The 19,354-nt window shown below is 45.6% G+C and overlaps 1 protein-coding gene and 1 long non-coding RNA gene across 5 annotated transcripts in view; both read left to right on the top strand.

Moving 5' to 3' along the window:
- The first annotated feature begins 3,754 nt into the window (after positions 1–3,754).
- Positions 3,755–4,493, top strand: LOC122431985. 2 transcript variants are annotated; one of them, XR_006266682.1, is made up of 2 exons: positions 3,755–4,084; positions 4,265–4,493. It is a non-coding gene; the product is annotated as an uncharacterized LOC122431985 (long non-coding RNA). The 2 variants fall into 2 exon arrangements; XR_006266683.1 differs by having other exon boundaries at positions 3,755–4,141.
- A 9,926-nt stretch (positions 4,494–14,419) lies between these two features.
- SUSD1 (sushi domain containing 1) overlaps positions 14,420–19,354 on the top strand; it is a 130,461-nt gene continuing 125,526 nt past the window's right edge. The window contains exon 1 of one of the 3 annotated variants that reach the window (XM_043453661.1): positions 14,420–16,209. In XM_043453661.1, coding sequence (XP_043309596.1) covers positions 16,107–16,209 — 103 coding nt within the window. In that variant the 5' untranslated portion in view covers positions 14,420–16,106. The remainder of the gene's footprint in view (positions 16,210–19,354) is intronic. The other 2 variants (XM_043453659.1, XM_043453660.1) reach the window with 2 other exon arrangements.

Genomic DNA, 19,354 nt, shown 5'->3' with positions numbered 1-19,354 from the left:
CAGACCACCTCACCTGCCTCCTGAGAAACTTGTATGCAGGCCAGGAAGCAATAGTTAGAACTGAACATGGAACAACGGACTGGCTCCAAATTGGGAAAGGAGTACGTCAAGGCTGTATATTATCACCCTGCTTATTTAACTTATATGTAGAGTACATCATGCAAAATGCCAGGCTGGATGAAACATAATCTGGAATCAAGACTGCTGGGAGAAATATCAATAACCTCGAATATGCAGATGACACCACCCTTATGGCAGAAAGCAAAGAGGAACTAAAAAACCTCTTGATGAAAGTGAAAGAGGAGAGTGAAAAAACTGGCCCAAAATTCAACATTCAAAAAGCTAAGATCATGGCATCCAGTCCCATCAGTTCATGGCAAATAGATGGGAAACAATGGAAACAGTGAGAGACTTTATTTTCTTGGGCTCCAAACTCACTGCAGATGGTGACTGCAGCCATGAAATTAAAAGACACTTGCTCCTTGGAAGAAAAGCTATGACCAACCTAAACCACATTTTAAAAAGCAGAGACATTACTTTGCTGACAAAGGTCCGTCTAGTCAAAGCTATGGTTTTTCCAGTAGTCATGTATGGTTGTGAGAGTTGGACCATAAAGAAAGCAGAGCATTGAAGAATTGATGCTTTTGAACTCTGGTATTGGAGAAGACTCTTGAGAGTCCCTTGGACTGCAAGGAGATCCAACCAGTCCATCCTAAAGGAAATCAGTCCTGAATATTCATTGGAAGGACTGATGCTGAAGCTGAAACTCCAATACTTTGGCCACCTGATGCAAAGAACTGACTCATTAGAAAAAACCCTGATGCTGGGAAAAGATTGAAGGCAGGAGGAGAAGGGGACAACAGAGGATGAGATGGTTGGATGGCATCACAGACTCAATGACATGAGTTTGAGCAAGTTCCGGGAGATGGTGAAGGACAGGGAAGCCTGGCGTGCTTCAGTCCATGGGGTTGCAAAGAGTCGGACACAACTGAGCGACTGAACAACAATCCTTTACTTTCAGTTGCTAAATCTGCCAGTGAAGGAAAGGTTTGCAGCATTTTGTGATCGGTTGCCACCCCCAGGATGGATGGGCCCTGAGCACCAGCCTGACATTTTGAGTGGCATGGTCACCACAGGCCCCAACGGCTCTTGCAGGCGTGGAGGTTCTGCTGGGGCAGGCAGAGCGGAGTCTGGACAGCCGCTAGGAGACCACAGCTGTTGGAGGAAGCGCAGAGCTGCTGGTGTGGGCGAGAGGGCTGTCTCTGTGCTGACGATCCCTCAGGAGTTCTTCCCGGGGCCAAGCCACCCACACACCTGGCCTGGAAGCTCACATGGGCTTCTAGAGTCAAAGCTGGTCCCCCGTGGTCTGATGCAGAAGGGGAGAGGAGACACTGGAGGTACTGTGTCTGTCCAAACATCCTAGCAGCCGTGCAACCCTGCTCCCTCCATACAAACTCTCATCAAAGCCACAGGGTCAGGGCTTTCCCTAGTGGTCCAGTGGTTAAGGCTCTGTCCTGCCAATGCAGGGGCGTGGGTTCAATCCGTGGCTGGGGAACTAAGAGCTCATGGGCTGCCAAAGATTTATTTTAAAGAAAGCAGCAGGTTCATCTCCCAAGCTCCTGCATCCAGGCCCAGCCCTCCATACCTCAGAACACAGGCAGCTTTCACAGCAGAGGCTGGCAGTCCCCACAACCCCTACATTTGCAGAGCCTGGGGCGAGAGTAAACATGCCCCATATTGAATAATATGTCTTCCTACAAGGTTGAAAAATATCTCAAACGCTCTGACTTTTATACAGCTGAAAGTTGGCAGACTGTTAAGATGACGAAATTTCATTATTACTGTGCATGTCTGGGTGTTCTCTTGAGTAGCCAGTGATGTTTGGATGAGTCACTGAATAAAGACATACACAATTTTAAATATGTACCCCCATGTTTTTCTATTCATTTTAGCAAAATTATATTGACATACTGAAGATTTTCTCATAATTTGTACAGTCTTGACAGTAAACATCCAACGCAGAGGTTGACAAACTTTTTCTATGGAGGATCACATAGTAAAAATTTTAGGTTTTGTGGGCCGTATGGTTTCTTTGAAAATTACTCAACTCTGGCACCAGAATGGGCTTCACTGGTGGCCCATGGACAGAGGAGCCTGGCGAGCTACTGTCCACGGGGTCGCAAAGAGTCGGACAGGACTGAGCGACTAAGCACAGCACAGTCACTAGAATGTCGGGTCCGACTCTTTGTGACCCCATGGACTAATCCGTCCATGGAATTCTCCAGGCCAGAATACCGGAGTGGGTAGCCTTTCCCTTCTCCAGGGGATCTTCCCAACCCAGGGATCGAATCCAGGTCTCCCACATTGCAGGCGGATTCTTTACCAGCTGAGCCACAAGGGAAGCCCAGAATAAAAAAGCAGCCATAGACAGCTTGTAGGTGCTGAGTGACTTAGCTGTGTTCCAGTAAAACCTTACTTACAAAACAAAACCAGGTGGTGGGTCTGATTTAATCCTGCAGCATTAAAAATAAAATTTTACTGTGTTCACAGGGTACAAAGTTTGAATATATTTTATCAAAAACAGTAAATCAAAATTTTAAATTATTTTAATATAATAAGAAATTGTCTTCTAAAACAGTCAAACTCTTTCATTAAAATCAATAGTAAAACACAAATTATGATGGGATAATATCAACACTTGATGTAAAAATTATTTAAATAAAGCTCACATTTCTTTGTAGTTTTATTTTAAAATTTTTTATTGTTAATTGGAGGATAATGTCTTTACAAGTTCTGTTGGTTTCTGCCATACAACAACATGAACAACATCCCCTCCCTCTGACTTTTAATTTTGTAAAGATTTGATTAAGCCTATGAAATCTAAAAAATAAATCTATAAAAATAAAACTATTCACAGTTCCAGACTTTAATACTCGGTTGCCAACAGTAAAGAACTGGGATCAGCTTCCTATACATTAGATGTAGAGCAATATGTTTACAAAATTAAAAGTCACATGAATTCTTAGTGTTGCAAAACGTTCCTCAACGGTCAGAGGCAATGGTTGCAAAACTGCAAACTGGTGAGCCATGGATTAGCTATAACTTGAAGAAAAACAGATAGTGGACCCTCAGCACTGCTGGAAAATGGTATTTCATCATGAAAAAATCTGTTACATCCGAACTATCACAGAGAAGGGATTTAATAAATTAATCTGTGTTCTGTCTCTTTTATGTTCTTTCAGTTCTCAAACCTCCCTACCCTCTGAAGCATCTACCTCTGATGTCAGCAGTGACACAATGAGAAACTCCTGGGGCATCTGGAAGCTAGCTGCGACACTGTGTTTCAATAATGTGGGGCAACAGACTTGGAGAAACATTTCCTGAGTCTGGGTGGGGTTGATCATGGGCGTGGATGTTTAGAGTTACAAATTGCTAAGGAGGCTGAGCGATTTTTAACTTAACGACTTTCTTTTCCGGCCACATGGGTCTTCCTTGCTTTCCTCGGCCTTTCTCTAGTTCGTAGTGAGCAGGGGCTGCTCTTGGTGGGGTGCTCAGGCTTCTCACTGTGCTGGTTTCTCTTGTGGAGTTCAAGCACAGGCTCAGCAGTGGTGGCCCCGGTTCTTAGCTGCTCTGGGGCATGTGGAACCTTCCAGCACCAGGGAAGATTCCAAACCCTGTTCTCTGCATTGGCAGGCAGATTCTTATCCACTGCGCCACCAGGGAAGTCCCTGAGTGATTTTTGTTAAATTAATTTTCAAGTTTTTGCCAAGTCTTTTTTTTCTTTTTTCCTTTTCTTCGTTGTAACTTCTCTGTATTAAAATGTTTTACCTTTCCCAGGCGGATGCCCAAGGTGGCAGAGCGTTGGTCCTAGGCTGATGGCCCTGTCCGTCTCCCTGGGCAACCAGACGCCCTTCCCGATCAAGCAGGTACCGCTGGGCTGGGAGGTGGTGGACGTGTGCTGTGAGGGCACCAACATTTCTGGCGGTTCTGCAGAATCAAGGTAAAATCCAGATCTTCCTCTGCAAGTGGATGAACACCAATCTGTCCGCAACCGCTGCCTCTTCTGAGCCGCATCTTTTGGAGGGTGCGTGGCAGGCCTTCCCCAAAACCAAGTGATGCCAGGACACCCTGAGCCCTCAAGGTGTTTGATGGGACCCCGCTGCCCTCTGCCCAGGGAAAGCAAAGAGTGGTTCCTGTTGCCCTCAAGGCCGTTTGTGTGAAGCTTGTGTGAAAGTTTGCTTCCCCCCGGGTTTCTGGCTCACAGGTTGGCAGCGACAGCCCCGCTGGAGGAGAAGTAGAAGGAGTGTAGGGTAAGATCGGTTACAGGAAGGAAGAACAGCTCACGAGGCTACGGAAACAGGCTGAAAAGAACGTGGAGCAGAAAACTGACGAACACGCAGACGTCCTCAAGACTTTCAGGGTCCTGATCTGAGCCTAATAAAGACTATTTATTTCTCAAATGTCTAAAAAATAAAAGTTCCTTAATTCACTCATATGACTTTCATAATCAGATGATGAATCAGAAACGATTATTACGGGCATTAATACATTTAATTTTTGAGCAAATGTTTGTAATTGTCAGGACCCTCTGAAAAGTGGGGCTCAGAGTGGGGGGCTCTTCTTGCTATAATTAAAGAGCACCCTGACTTGGAGACACTTCCTGGGGAAAGTCTTTAAGAGCCTGGAGGCTTAGCACGGGGCATAAGCAGGAGTCTCCTTTCAATTTCTTTTTTCTTTATTAATGTGGACCACCTTCAAAGTCTTTATTAAATTTCCCACAATATTGCTTCTGTTGTTTATGTTCTGGTTTTGTGGCCCTGAGGCATGTGGGATCCTGGTTTCTCAGCCAGGGATCGAACTCACATCCCCTGCACTGGAAGCTGGATTCTCAATCACTGGACCCACCAGGAAAGACTCTCCTTTCAATTTCTGACTTTCTTCTCCGAGTGTCTCCAACCCTTAGCAAATTTCTTTGCAGTTTTTTTTTCCAGAGAAAAACTCTTTTCTGTCTGTCTTATGTTCTCCTTTGGGTCCCTGTTTTCATCTTTTGAAAATCTACTCATCTTTTAGGGTCTAGTTTGAAGGCTTCCGCCTTAATGATTTCTTTCTTGTTCTGGGCAGCTGAAAGGCCCCTTAATGAAAGCCCCCACCCCCACCCCCATAGGATTTTGTTTAAGGCAGAGAAATGCTTCTTAAAAACTTGACTGACCTAGAAGCCACAGTCCTTCCTGCATCTTGGCAGAGACTACAAATGCGGCGGGAGGAAGCCATGGAGCCTTCTTGCCTGGAACCTCCCCCTTAGGCCACCCTAGACAGACAGGTCCTGGGAGCTAACCTGAGATAACTTCAGGCTCATTACTCCCAGAAAAGTTGGAAAGTTGATCTCTAGAAAGCCATTTCTAGGGTATTCTGGAGTCATTGTGTTCTAGAATACCAGAGGTAAGTGTAATGAACTGCACCCAACAATGTAATGGGTATGCATTTAAGGTTGTACACTTGAGTTATACAAAATGTGAGTCTACTACAAGGATTTATTTTTAGGCCCTGTGGGAAAAGATCCACTTGATTCTACACTGGTCAATCTATTCCCCAAGTACTGTGTTCAGTCTGGGGCATAAATAACTCTTTAGGTAGATACTGTTTAAAACAACAACAATAATAAAACACTAAGTAGTTACCCAGAATGGTGAGACTCAAAGCTACACCCTAGAATGCCATAAGGAGGGGGAGTCCAGCTCAGATAAGCTTTGATTTGTGAAAAGGCAGATCTGGTGAGTTGAGAAGGGAGGGGTTCTGAAGAGCCACTGTGCTCACAACTTATAGTCATACCTACTGTTGTTGCTGCCTGGCACCATTTACCCTGCTGATAAAAGTGTTTCCCTGTATCGTGAATCCCTCCTTCCTGGCTCAGTCCTTGGGGTTCGGGTGAGGCTGACCCCACACTCAGGCTGAGCTCTAGTAGCTCTAGGATATTTATTGATCCTCTTATCCAGGACCATGGTGTGGCTATGGATACCTCTGTCCCAAGGGAGAAAAAGTTTCAAGGCTTTTGTGTCACTTCTGGGGAAGAGAAGCTTTCTCTGTCCATTGGATTTGAAGCTGAGATGATGTAACAACTGATCTGCAGCAGCTATCACGTAGTAATGCAGTGAAAACCTGAAGCACAGAGCAAGCAGAGCTAAGAGAGAGAAACTGGACTCCAGGGGCACTGTTTGCGTTTCGTCAAGTCACACCTAAGTCAGATCTGTCAGTGCACCTCTCAGATTATGGGAGTCAACAACTTCCAGTTTTGCTTTCAACATTTTGGATCATGTGAAGTCATGTGAATGAAAAGTCTCCCAAGTAGTATGCAGCAGGGAAGTGAAGCAGAGGGATTCAGGAAAGAGGAACTCTGACAGCAGCTGGTGAGTTGGCAATATGGAGAGCTAGTCTGTTTGGGAAGGTGCAGGTGACTTGATTTAGATGATGTTTGACAGCCTGTGTTTTATGTGAGCGTCTAAGGTCTATGGCCTGTCAGCCCAATACTATGAGATATTGGCAAATTATTGATATACACAAGAAGTAACTGCCATGATGACAAAGAATAATTTGATTAAAAAAAATTACCTGTGAGTGCTTAGGGTTTATTCCACAAACCTGCCAGAGAAAATCAAAGCACAAGAAATCTTTTGAACTGGCTAATACAACGCTTCCTTTTCCATTACCCACTTTGGCACAGACTCAAAGTTTCTCACTCATATCCATTTGAAAACCACTGTGGGAGCAAGTCAGTACAATGTGGGGTGACATCAGAGTCCAGGAGACAGTCACTGTGGGAGACAGTCCCCTGGGGATAGATCATCCAGGAGCCATGGAGCCCTTGAATGAACAGGAAATGAGACATGTAGGGAGGTGACTCATCTGAGGATTGTCTACATTGGCTTCCTCCAAGGATGAGTAGCTGAGCTGAATATTAACACCCACTGGCAACTGAGGACAGACAGTGACTTGACTCCAATCTTCCTTTCTTCTTCCAACATGTAGAATACTTGCTAGATACCAAGAGTTGTTCCAGATATAAGGATAGCTGGTTAATATGGCCTTCACAGCCCTGAGTCTAATGGGAAGGACAGACAATTAAATGCTGAAAAGTCACTTAAAGGGAAACTTTGGAAGTAGAAATGTATACTTAATATTTGTGGATTTCACTGTACGTAAATTATGTGTGTGTGCAGTCACTCAGTCGTGTCTGACTTTTTGCAACCCCATGGACTGTTGCTCACCAGGCTCCTCTGTCCATGGAATTTTCCAGGCAAAAATACTAGTGTGGGCTGCCATTTCCTACTCCAGGGAATCTTCCCAACCCAAAGATCGAACCTGTGATTCCTGCCTCTCCTGCATTGGCAAATGGATTCTCTACTACTGCGCCACCTGGGAATCCCATGTAAGTTTAAACAACAACAACAACCACCACAACAACAAAAAAACAGACAGGAAAAAACAAAACAGAATCTCCTAAAAGTGGAACTGGAAATCCAGGCAGGGTATTATCAGAGCACCAAAATAGAGGTTATTTGTGTAAGATATAAAGCTGATTGTGATCAGATTAATAAATGCACAAAACAGCCAATGCACCTACAACCCACGAAAACAGAAAGAGAGGCTATTCAAAAAGTGAACTTTCTATTTGAAACACCAGAATAACCTCAAGTTCAGAGATATCAGGGACAGGGAGAAGGAACTGATATGATGGTGAGCTGGTAATTAATTCATGAGCTGTAAACATCTGCACCCATTCTCTGCCGTAGAAGTGGTGGATCCCCCAAGTAAAAATTTTAAGTAAAGCTTATTGTTTGCCAAATAAGGTGAGAGTTATGATACTTGAGGCTCCCAGAGAAGGCACTGGAGCCAGAGAAAGTAGCCAGTGTACACTTTTTCCCTTCCACCCTCAAAACCATTAGAGCTAGGACCACTGTAACCAAATCTCTATTTACTCCTAAGAAAGCAGGGATTCTCACCTGGCCTTGGGAAATATAACTGAACTTCTTATTCTAAACAGATGAAAATCTCATATGAAAACTAATGGGCATTCAAAAAGCATGAAACAAATGAGGAAAACCAACAAAAGTGTCATCCGATGCTACAAATAAATGAACGAGCTGCTGATGAAAGTGTTAATCAAGAAAGAAAAGAAGTTAAAATACCATAGTTGGGGGACTTCCCTGGCAGTCCAGTGGTTAAAACTCTGAGGTTTCACTGCAGGGGGCACAGATTTGATCCCTGGTCTGGGAACCCAGATCCTGCATGTCATGAGGGCATGGCCAAAAAAAGAAAGTTAAAATACGATAGTTGGTATACTTGAGGAAGTCAGGAAGTTCCATTTACAGAAATAATGGCATTCTATAAAAAGAAAGAGTTCTTGGAAATTCATGCTTGGGAAAAACATCAATGCGGAAATAAAAAAATATTTCAGTGGATGAACTGAAGAGCAGAATAGGGATGAATGAAGACCAAATTGTGAACAGGAAGACAGTGTTAGAGCCTTCCTCCATATTCAGTGAATAAACGCAAAGATGATAATGAGAATAAAATACATACTGAGCCATGGAAGCTATAGGCAAACTTTTAGAAGCTGCCTACCAGACATTCCAGAGGAGAGAAATAGAATCAAGAGAATAAAAGAGTCAATGAATCAAAAGAAAAAAATGTCTCTGCTGAAGAAAGGCTCAAATCTATAAATTGAAAGGGCTCAATGAGTGCTGGGCAAGAATGATGAAAAACTACACCCTCATGAAATTTCTGAATTCCAAGGATAGACAGAAAATCCCCAAAGCTTGGGTTGAGCAGAACGAGAGACACATTACCTGGAAGGAATCGGTAATCAAATCAGTCTGTGGTTCTCATCAGCAACACTAATACAGAAGACAAAATTCTAAGGAAAGATTATTTTGAACCCAACTTAGATGCTGTTACCCTATCATTTAATTATTGTGAATTCAGAATTCCCAACTCAGTGAATCTTTAAGTAAATGATGGAAACAAAAATCAAGATATATTTGGACATGCAAAGATTCTGAAAGTTTACCGTCCAGGAACCACTTTCTGAAAGAGATACTCAACAGATGTACTAGAAGCTGAAGAAGAAGGAGGAAGGGGAGGAGCAGGAGGGTGAAATAGGAAGCCACAGGGCACAAAACCCAGCAGTTAACAAAGAAATCAGTCAAACCTGTGGCTAAGGCCATTGCAAAATAATTGAGTAAACTATTTCTATTTTAAAGATTGTACTATTTGCTAAGGTCAGTGATGGGTCTTCACTGTTGGCTGGTACTTATTAAGCAAGGTATAGCTCCATCAGGCTTCAGAGCTGTTGTGAGCTTCCTTGGCAATTGTGTCAGTCATGGTTAGATGCACCCCACTTCTCAGGGCTGTGGGTGCCTGCAAGGGTCCTCTGGCTGATTCTTGGTCCGGAAATGGGCTGTCAGCAGGCTTCCTTTTGGGGTTTGTGGAACAAACATACCAACAGCTGAGGCTTCCTCTTGTGAGGCAGGTGACTCTGTGTTTGTGTGTGTGTGAGGAGAGAGAGAGAGAGAGAAATTGGGTGACAGAGCCCTAGTCTTGCTTGGTGTTACCCCTCCCACCAAGGGGAGGGGGAAGGGGCAAGGACGGGCCAATACCATGCCAGCAGCTCTCTGAACTTCAGCTGGAATGTCTGAAGTTTGCTTCCAAATCCACAGCTTCCAGGGCCTTCCCTGGTGACCCAGTGGCTAAGACTTTGCCTTCCAATGCAGGAGGTGCAGGTTGGATGCCTGGTTGAGGAACCAAGATCTCACATGCCTCAAGGCCAAAAACCAAAACATAAAATGGAAGCGATATTGTAACAAACTCAATAAAAGCTTTAAAAATGGTCCACATTAAAAAAAAATTCCAAATCTTCTATCAGAGTGCACTTACCAGTGCAAAGTGGGGAGGGGCCACTGTTCTGCTGAGTCACCCCTTCCCACCCACGTCTGCTTTGATTTCTGAGAACCCTGGTGTCTGGATGGCTTCTAGCACAGTCAGATGTAACAGCCAGTAGTCTATTTGTGGCCCAAGCTCCACAAACTAACTGCAGGTAGGATGTTTGGTTTGTGTGTGTGTTCGGGGGAGGGAGAGGCGTGTGGAGGAAGGCAGGATAATCCCACTTGCTGTTTCTCCCATCACAGTGAAGTGTCTGAGAGTCATTGAGCCTTTAAGAATGACAAGTTTACCTGCACTTGACTTAGAGACAGTCATCAGCAGGGCTTTTCTCCATAGAGACAGGTTCCTGCTATCAGTCTGGACAAATCTGCTTAAGAGGTTGACTCCATCCTCGGAGGGTCAACGTGGCCTCTTACAGGTGGCCTGGCAGTGTTCTCAGAGGTCATGTCAGCTAGGGATAGATGTGTGTGACAAATGTGTGTGAGCGTGGAGTGTGGTGTTACAGAGGGGGCTCACTTTTATCATTTCAAGCACTCAGTTTTTCAACCAGCGTAATCCAGAGGCTTCAAATATTTAAATCATTTGCGAGTTAATGCCAACTTTAAGCAATAAGTTCAACACGCAGCTTATCAAACTCATTACAATTACATATTCAAACCATTCCTGAAACACCCACAGATAAGCAATTTATTTCCAATTTGCAAGCCTTCCAGTATTCCCAAGCCAGCCTCTGGAGAAAGCAGTAAGTCATTTCTGGTTAGGAGTGTGATGACCAAGCAAGGGATTTTTCCAGGAAAGTTCCAAGATATTTGATATCCAGCCTCCATGTCTCCCTTCTCCTTCTGGCTTTGTATCATGTCGGGATGAGAAGCCACCAGGCAAACACCAGACTTTATATTGTAAGGAGACACCCTGAAGAGCAGCCTGGGGGGAAATGTAGAGACCCTAGGACCAGTGTCCACTTTCTATTTGCTGGACTTCTCCTCTCCACACTCCTGGCTGCCTCACAGGCCACTCAGGGCTCTCTAGGAATCCCATCCATCTATATCTCAGGGATTGGGGGATGGGGCTTTCCAAGAGACCTTTCCTATCATTCTGATTTATTAAGATCCAAAGTTAATGTGGGGAGTCCTATATGTTAGTGCCTGCCTGGTAAAATAAAAATAGGTACCTACATTTTTTTCCTCATTGATTTTTAAAAATCATTTTCATCATTTTTAAATGTACAGCTCAGTGGCATTCATCTTGTTTGCAACCATCACCACCATCCACCCACAGAACTTTTCATCTTGAAAAAGTGAAACTCTACTAATTAAACATCAACTTCCCATTTCCCTCTTCTCCAAACTCCTTCTACTTCTGTCTCTATGAATTTTCCACCTTATATAAGTGGAAACTTATAATACTTACCATAAGTAATTCACTTAGCATAATGTTTATTTCACTTAGCATAATGTTCTCAAGTTTCATCTACAATGTAGCATGTGTCAGAATTTACTTCCTTTTTTTAAAGATTTTTTTTTTTAATGTGGACTGTTTTTAAAGTCTTTATTGGAGTTTTTACAATATTGCTTCTGCTTCTTTTTTTAAAATGTTATTATTATTATTATTATTTTTGCCAAAACTTGAGCCATGTGGGATCCTAGTTCTTCCACCAGGGATCAAAGCCTTATTCCCTCCACTGGAAGGTAAAGTCTTAACCACTGGATGGCCAGGGAAGTCCCTACTTCCATTTTAAGGTCAAATAATATTTCATTGTATGTCTCTACTACGTTTTGTTTATCCACCCATCCTTTCACGGATATTTGGATTGCTTCCATCCTCTGGCTCATGTGAATAATGCTACTGTGAACATGGGCATTCTTTGTTGTCACAGAATGTTTTGATTTTGTAGCAAGATATATTAAAATAGACTTCAGTATTTCTTAGACTTCGATGATGGGAAACAGAAATGAGTCAGGAAGCTGTCTGGATTATGTATACAAGACTGTTTGATGGCCCTTAAGATCACTTCCACAATATTGGCCAGTAAACCTCAATATTTTAGGTAGGATTTAAATATTTTATTTAATCATATGAAGGCTTACTGATGAGTAAATTACTGTAAAAAACTTTTTAAAGAGAAGTTTAAAGTTTTTTTTTAAGTGTGGAAAATGATAGTTTTTTGGAGAGTAGGAAACTGGCATTTGCTGGCCTGAAACTTGAAGAAGGAGCAGATAATAGTGAATAATATGTACACAGATGAGGAAAATAAAATGCTTTGAACTAGGGAGAAGTGTACATTTCATTTATTTCAACAATTCTTACACATTGGTACTGGAGTAAATTTGAAAATATGATAATAACTGTACATTATATTAATATGTACAAAAGTTATGCATATAATTTAAAAATTTTTTTAATCACATGTATTTAAAATTTTTTTCTCATCTCCCATCTCTTTTAGTGGACATTTTTGTGGAGGCCATGTGGCAAATCTAATCTAACACAGTTTTCAAAGCTATCTGGTTCACTGATGTCATTTTTTCCTGTTTGAAAGCACTACTGCATACTTAATCGGGTATGTGTCTCTCTGGACATTTTATATTTTACTGGGATTTAGGAGATAGGTTCCAAATAGGAAAAGGAGTACGTCAAGGCTGTATATTGTCACCCTGCTTATTTAACTTCTATGCAGAGTACATCATGAGAAACGCTGGGCTGGAAGAAGCACAAGCTGGAATTGAGATTGCCGGGAGAAATATCAATAACCTCAGATATGCAGATGACACCACCCTTATGGCAGAAAGTGAAGAGGAACTAAAAAGCCTCTTGATGAAAGTGAAAGAGGAGAGTGAAGAAGCTGGCTTAAAGCTCAACATTCAGAAAACGAAGATCATGGCATCTGGTCCCATCACCTCATGGGAAATAGATGGGGAAACAGTGGAAACAGTGTCAGACTTTATTTTTGGGGGCTCCAAAATCACTGCAGATGGTGACTGCAGCCATGAAATTAAAAGATGCTTACTCCTTGGAAGGAAAGTTATGACCAACCTAAATAGCATATTAAAAAGCAGAGACATTACTTTGCCAACAAAGGTCCATCTGGTCAAGGCTATGGTTTTTCCAGTGGTCATGTATGGATGTGAGAGTTGGACTGTGAAGAAAGCTGAGCACTAAAAAATTGATGCTTTTGAACTATGGTGTTGGAGAAGACTCTTGAGAGTCCCTTGGACTGCAAGGAGATCCAACCAGTCCATCCTAAAGGAGATCAGTCCTGGGTGTTCATTGGAAGGACTGATGCTGAAGCTGAAACTCCAGTACTTTGGCCACCTCATGCGAAGAGTTGAGTCATTGGAAAAGACCCTGATGCTTGGAGGGATTGGGGGCAGGAGGAGAAGGGGACGACAGAGGATGAGATGGCAGGATGGCATCACCGACTTGATGGGCATGAGTTTGAGTAAACTCCAGGAGTTGGTGATGGACAGGGAGGCCTGGCGTGCTGCGATTCATGGGGTCGCAAAGAGTTGGACACGACTGAGTGACTGAACTGAACTGAGGAGATAGGAGAGAGAGCTCTTTCAGAATTTATGATGCCATCTTGAAACCAAAAGTCATTTTTTTCTTTGATGAAACCATTAAAATCTTGATATCATGGGAAAAAAAGGTTCTCTGTAAATTCTCTTTTAGAAGACTTTGGTGTACTGACTGTGCTCTCTTAAAAGAAGAACATTTTTCTTAAGCTAAATATTTTCTTGGTAATAATCTCAATGCCAAATTTAATTAACACTGGTTCAATATTCTCTTTTATTCTAGCGACGAGTACTGATAATTTTTCATTGTGTGACTCCGTGAACTTACCATTGGGTAGGATGTAGTTTGTTTTTACAAAAAATATTTGTTTGAAAACAAAAAATGAGCCAATAAAAAGAACTAATGAAAGTCACACAATCTAATGTAGGATATAAGTGCATCATCTATTGTACTAACATAAAATTTTCAAAATTTAGAAAGACTCTGAGCTTCCAATTCAGGAGACACAGGTTTCGGGAGCTAAGATTTTACATGCCATAAGACTCACTCAAAAGATTAAAATAAATAAATAAATAAATAAAACCCCAAATGGTGCACAACCCTCTAGAATAAAATAATCTTCAGAAGGGCTACCACACAACACCTAGCACCCCATTGAAAAGACACCCAGTAATCTGTTGTCCATTTCCAAGTTTTGGATATTTTTTCCCTGACATCACCAATTAAAAATGTATATGGCTTCCCCGGTGGCTCAGACAGGAAAGAATCTGCTTGTAATGTGAGAGACCTGGGGTTCATTCCTGGGTTGGGAAGATCCCCTGGAGGAAGGCATGGCAACCCACTCCAGTATTCTTGCCTGGAGAATCCCCCTGGACAGAGGAACTGGGGTGGGGGGTGGGGGAAGGGATGGGTACAGCCCATGGGGTCGCAAAGAGCCGGACCAACTGAGTGATTCAGCAGAAGCACACTGACCTATACACATACACGTATTTATAAGCATATGTACACAAAAGTATTAAAATGTATGTATTTATTTTGCAGCGGAGCATGGCAGCGAAGAGGTATAGGTTGGTGAAAATGTCCTGAATGTATTTTTGTTGAAACAATGACATGATTTCAGAGTTCACGGTGAGCGGAGCTTAAAGACACTGTCTAAATAATAGGAGATAGCTTGCACTACCTGCCCTGTCCATAGTACTCCCCAAAGCAGGCCCTTATCTTCCCCAAGCAAAAAATTAGCAAGGAAGCCTGATGCAAAAGGGCCTAGGAAATTTATTTTTAACCACTTCTTTTTAAGGCTGCCCAGCAAGTTGAGCCCTTATATGGGTGTGGTCCTGGGTGGTGAGGGCGAGAGCGGGCCCATGGCACAGAAAGCCAGTGAGGATATGGGTGAAGAAGTGGAGGGGGCCGCTGCTCTTGGGGTGCGCCACAAAACAGACACCTCAAGCTGAAAACGTTCAACCTGGAACTTATGTTTTCACTCCCTGCAGCCTCTCCCTACCCCAGCTTGCCACAACCCCCTTTGTGTTTCTATGTCAGCGACTCCCACCGCCATCAACCCAGCTGCCCAAACCAAACGTTCCGGTGACATCTGTCATTTCTCTTTGCTTGTCCACCACAGTCCACTGGTCATGAGATGCAGTGGATTCCACCCAATACGACTCTCACGTGTTACTTCCCTCCACACTCCGAGCCAGTGCTCCGCTCCGGGACGTGTCCTCTCTTGCCTGGCTCTCTGAAGCAGCTCTGGGCGGGCTCCCTGCCTCCCGGGCCCCTTTCCCAGTCCTACAGAGCCAACCCGGGGAGACTTTCCGATGAGATCCCGGTGACGGCTTCTCAGCAACCTCCTTCCTGGGTTTATGAGGTCTTCTTTATCTCCGCAGCTCACTGCCTCTCTCCAACTGTCCGTTCTCCCTCTAAGGAGGCCCCCCTCCCCATTTCTAGAATGCGCGCCCTCTAGTCTCTTTACCCACGCCTCTCACCGCTTAGATTCCTCTCTGGGCCCTTCTCACCCCCAGGTCTTCGCTTACATCTTCCTGAAGCCTCTCTGACGCCCCAGGCTGACTGTCCCCGGAGTAGCAGGAAGTCCTACCAGCTCTGAAGCCACTGACGGTCTTGTCGCCTGGTCAAGCCTGTCGCCGGGGTGGCCTGGACCGGCGGGTTTCTCGCCCTTGGCGCTCCAGCCACCTCACCCAGCTCTCTTTCAGCTCCTGAAAGATTCCTGTTCCTTCTGCCCCTCACCCCTCTTCCTTTGCCACCCCGGGAGTGCCTCCCTGAGCCCCTAGGATCCCGCGATCGTTCCACAGGCTTAGGGCACAGGACTCGTTTCCTCCCGGCGCATTCGGGAACTCTACGTTCGGGGGTCACTAGGCCGGGCCCGCCGGGTGTCCCTGGGCCCCCAGCACCCGGCGCGCAGCAGGTGCACGGCCGGTGCAGGAGGGATTGCCTGAACGAGCATCCTCCGGGGCGCGGGCCTGCTGGGGAGGAAGGGCCCGCGAGCCGCTCCCCCACCCCGGGACCCCGCGGCACCCTCCGCTCCCCCGTGCGGCGCCGGAAGCGCCCAGCGCGGTCCCCTCCCCGGGGCGCCAGTCCTCTTATCTCGGCGCCTCGGAGCCGCAGGAGGAGTCCGGGTGCGCCGGGAGGGAGGCGGCGGCGGCATGGCCCGGGGACCCTGGGGCGTCGGCATCCCGCTAGGCCGCCTGTTGCTGCTGCTGCTGCTCAGCCTGGCCCGAGGCGCGCCCCGAGAGCGGAGCCAGGACGGTGAGTGCCGGCGGGGAGCGGGCGCGGCGCTCCCCCGCCCCTGGGCCGGGCTGGCGCGGAGCCCGGGAGTGGGGCGCAGGTCGGAGATCGGGAGGGCGGGGCTCCGAGATCCTGGTGGGCTTCCCGCGCTGGCTTCCCGGCTCTCGCACCCGGGCTGCGGGGAGCTGAGTGCCCTGCCGCCCGGCCCGCGCCCCCCGGGGACCAGGCGCGAGTGGGGGCTGGGCGCGAGCGGCGGGCGGCGGCGCCCCCTGGGAGAGCCGCGCCCCGAGCGAGAGGGCGTGGAAGGGTGAGCCGCCTGCACTGTCACGCTTCCGGCCCCGCTGTGGCTTTTGCGCGACAAATTCTTGACCCTGGAGCAGTTTTCTTCCTGCCTTTTAATTTTTAATATTTGGTGAAGAACCAGGTGCTAATATGGTGAGAAAGAAGTGTAAGGAAGTTTATGGGAATAAAGCACTCATGAATCAGTTCATTCATTTAACAGATGAATGGTCCTTGAATAGTTTTCCCGAGAGAGATGTGAGGTCCCTGTGCTGGCCCTCATTGACTTCATAGTCATGTCCGACTCTTTGAGACCCCATGTACTGTAGCCCGCCTGGCTCCTCTGTCCATGGGATTCTCCAGGCAAGAATACTGGAGTGGGTTGCCATGCCTTCTTCCATGGGATCTTCCCAACCCAGGGATGGAACCCAGGTCTCCCTCATTGCAGGCAGATTCTTTATGTCAGGGAAGCCCATTCTGGAGAAGACAGACAAGCAAATAACTCATTTCCAGGCAGTTGGAGTAGTAGCCCTCCAGGTTCCTCTGTTCATGAAATTCTCCAGGGAGTGGGTTGCCAGTTCCTTCTCCAGGGGATCCTCCCAACTCAGGGCTCAAACCCTGGTCTCCTGCATTACAGGCAGATTCTTTACTGCCTTGAGCCACCAGGTAAGCCCTAGGACCCCATCAGTGCTCTGAAAAGTTGAGTGGTCAGAAGAGGGAAAGACTACATCTGATTAAGGGAATCTGGTGGCCCCGAGGATGCGGTGACCCTTAAAGGGGGCCAAAAAGGATGGGTAATATTCGATATGGGAAGGTGAGGAAAAGGCATCCGAGCTCATTGCAGAGGGCACAGGCAGCTCTCCACTGAGAATGAATGAATCCCAGATGGAGGGGACAGGGTAAGAAAGCATATGAAGGCACAAACGCGCAGGGTCTGCATTTCAGTGTGACTGATGTGTAGAAGGTGGGTGGGAAATGGGGCAGAACAGCAGGTTGGATTTCACCAGAAGGCAGTGCGTTGTAGTTGGAAGACCCAGGCACTTAGTTGTTTCTGGGCAGTGAGGAGCCATTGATAATCATTGCAGGTTTAGTACAGGGAGTGAGTGGTATAAAAAATGGTACCAGAGAGACTTTTCTGTTGGTCCAGTGGGTAAGACTCCACGCTTCCACAACAGAGGGCGTGGATTCAACCCCTGATTGGGGAACTAAGATCACACATGCCAGGCAGTGCAGCCGAAAAAAGAGCTATAAGGAAATCATCTAGCTACCCTAATAAAATGAAACAGTCATCCCGTAGTGGATGGCAAATACCATGTAAGGAGATACTCAGAGACTCTGTGGTTCCTACTCTGTTCCTCCCAATTCTTTTTACCTTGGGACTTTCACTATCACTGGATGGAATTTTTCTTGGTTGGCAAACCTTCTGAAGTGCCCCCCTCCTTTTGTTTTAACATCAGATAGTCTGATGGGCTTTCTAACTTCGTTCTCTAACTTGGTCTTCCACAGCAGAGTAGACAAAAGCTTGCAGACGTTTGGAGCATATTTCAGAATCTCCGTGTGAAGACGGTAGCCTAGGAAACTGTCTACTGTGTTCCCGTTGACTTGCTGGGCTGAGATGTTGACCAAAGTAACTATATAAGCTCAGCCATCTGCAATTGCTTAACTGCTGTGGAGTGAATCTTGGGAAATGGAAGTCAGGGTTGCCCTGGTTGATCCTCCTCTCCCTATGTCGACATTTTCCCATCATTTACAACCGTGGAGAACCTGGTGTGATCAAGGGCAGGTTTCTTGCAGTAGACAGTGTGGGAACTGACTGGAGGCTTAGGGGCTGTTGAGGAGTTGTTACATCTCTTCTAAAAGTCCTGAGGCCTGGCCCCACAGTCATAACAGCAGGAAATGAGGACTGTGTGTAGATGATAAGGTGGAAAGGAAACTGGAAGGACTTAATGACAGATGTTGAGGTTCAAGGGAACCAAAGAGGGAAGATGGAACACTACAGGTTTGGGACTGGTTGATTTGGATATATGGTTCTATAGTGCTAAGGTGTGTCCTACTCTTTGCGACCCCATGAACTGTAGCCCATTAGGTTTCTTGCCTGATTTCCCAGGCAAGAATACTGGAGTGGATTGCCATTTCCTACTCCGGGGATCTTCATGACCCAAGGGTTGAACCCACTTCTTCTGCATCTCCTGCATTGGACAGGCAGGCTCTTTCCCACTAGTGCCCCATATGGTTCCATTGTTGTTGTTCAGTTGCTAAGTCATGTCTGACTCTTTGTGACCCCATGGTCTGCAGCACACCAGGCTTCCATGTCCTCACTGTTTCCCAGAGTTTGCTCAAACTAATGCCCACTGAGTTGGTGATGCCATCCAACCATCTCATCCTCTGTACCCTCCTTCTCCTCCTGCCCTCAGTTTTTCCCAGCATCAGGGTCTTTTTCAGTGAGTCAGCTCTTCACATCAGGTGGCCAAAGTTTTGGCGTTTCAGCTTCAGCATCAGTCCTTCCAGTGAATATTCAGGGTTGATTTCCTTTAGGATGGACTGGTTGGATCTCCTTGCTGTCCAAGGGACTCTCAAGAGTCTTCTCCAACACCACAGTTTGGAAGCCTCAGTTCTTCGGCCCTCAGTCTTCTTTATGGTGCCACTGTCATGTATGGTTCTATAGGAGGACAAAAAAAGATTTGGGAAGAAAGATGCTTAGTTGTTTTGGAGATCCTGAATTTGAGGTGATGTTAGGAATTTGGAGAGATGAAATCAACAGGGAACTGAGTGTGTGGACAGTAAGTTTCTGCAGTGATGGTGACTCAATGGTCGCTTGAAGCCTTGAGGTTGATAAGAATAAGAGGACCAAGGACAGATTCTTTTGTTCTTATTTTTTTCCAATTTT

The sequence above is a fragment of the Cervus canadensis genome, chromosome 30 (assembly GCF_019320065.1).
Source record: "Cervus canadensis isolate Bull #8, Minnesota chromosome 30, ASM1932006v1, whole genome shotgun sequence".
NCBI classification, from domain to species: Eukaryota; Metazoa; Chordata; class Mammalia; order Artiodactyla; family Cervidae; genus Cervus; species Cervus canadensis.
Note: the sequence above shows the minus strand (reverse complement) of the source record. Positions and strands in the feature narration are given on the sequence as shown.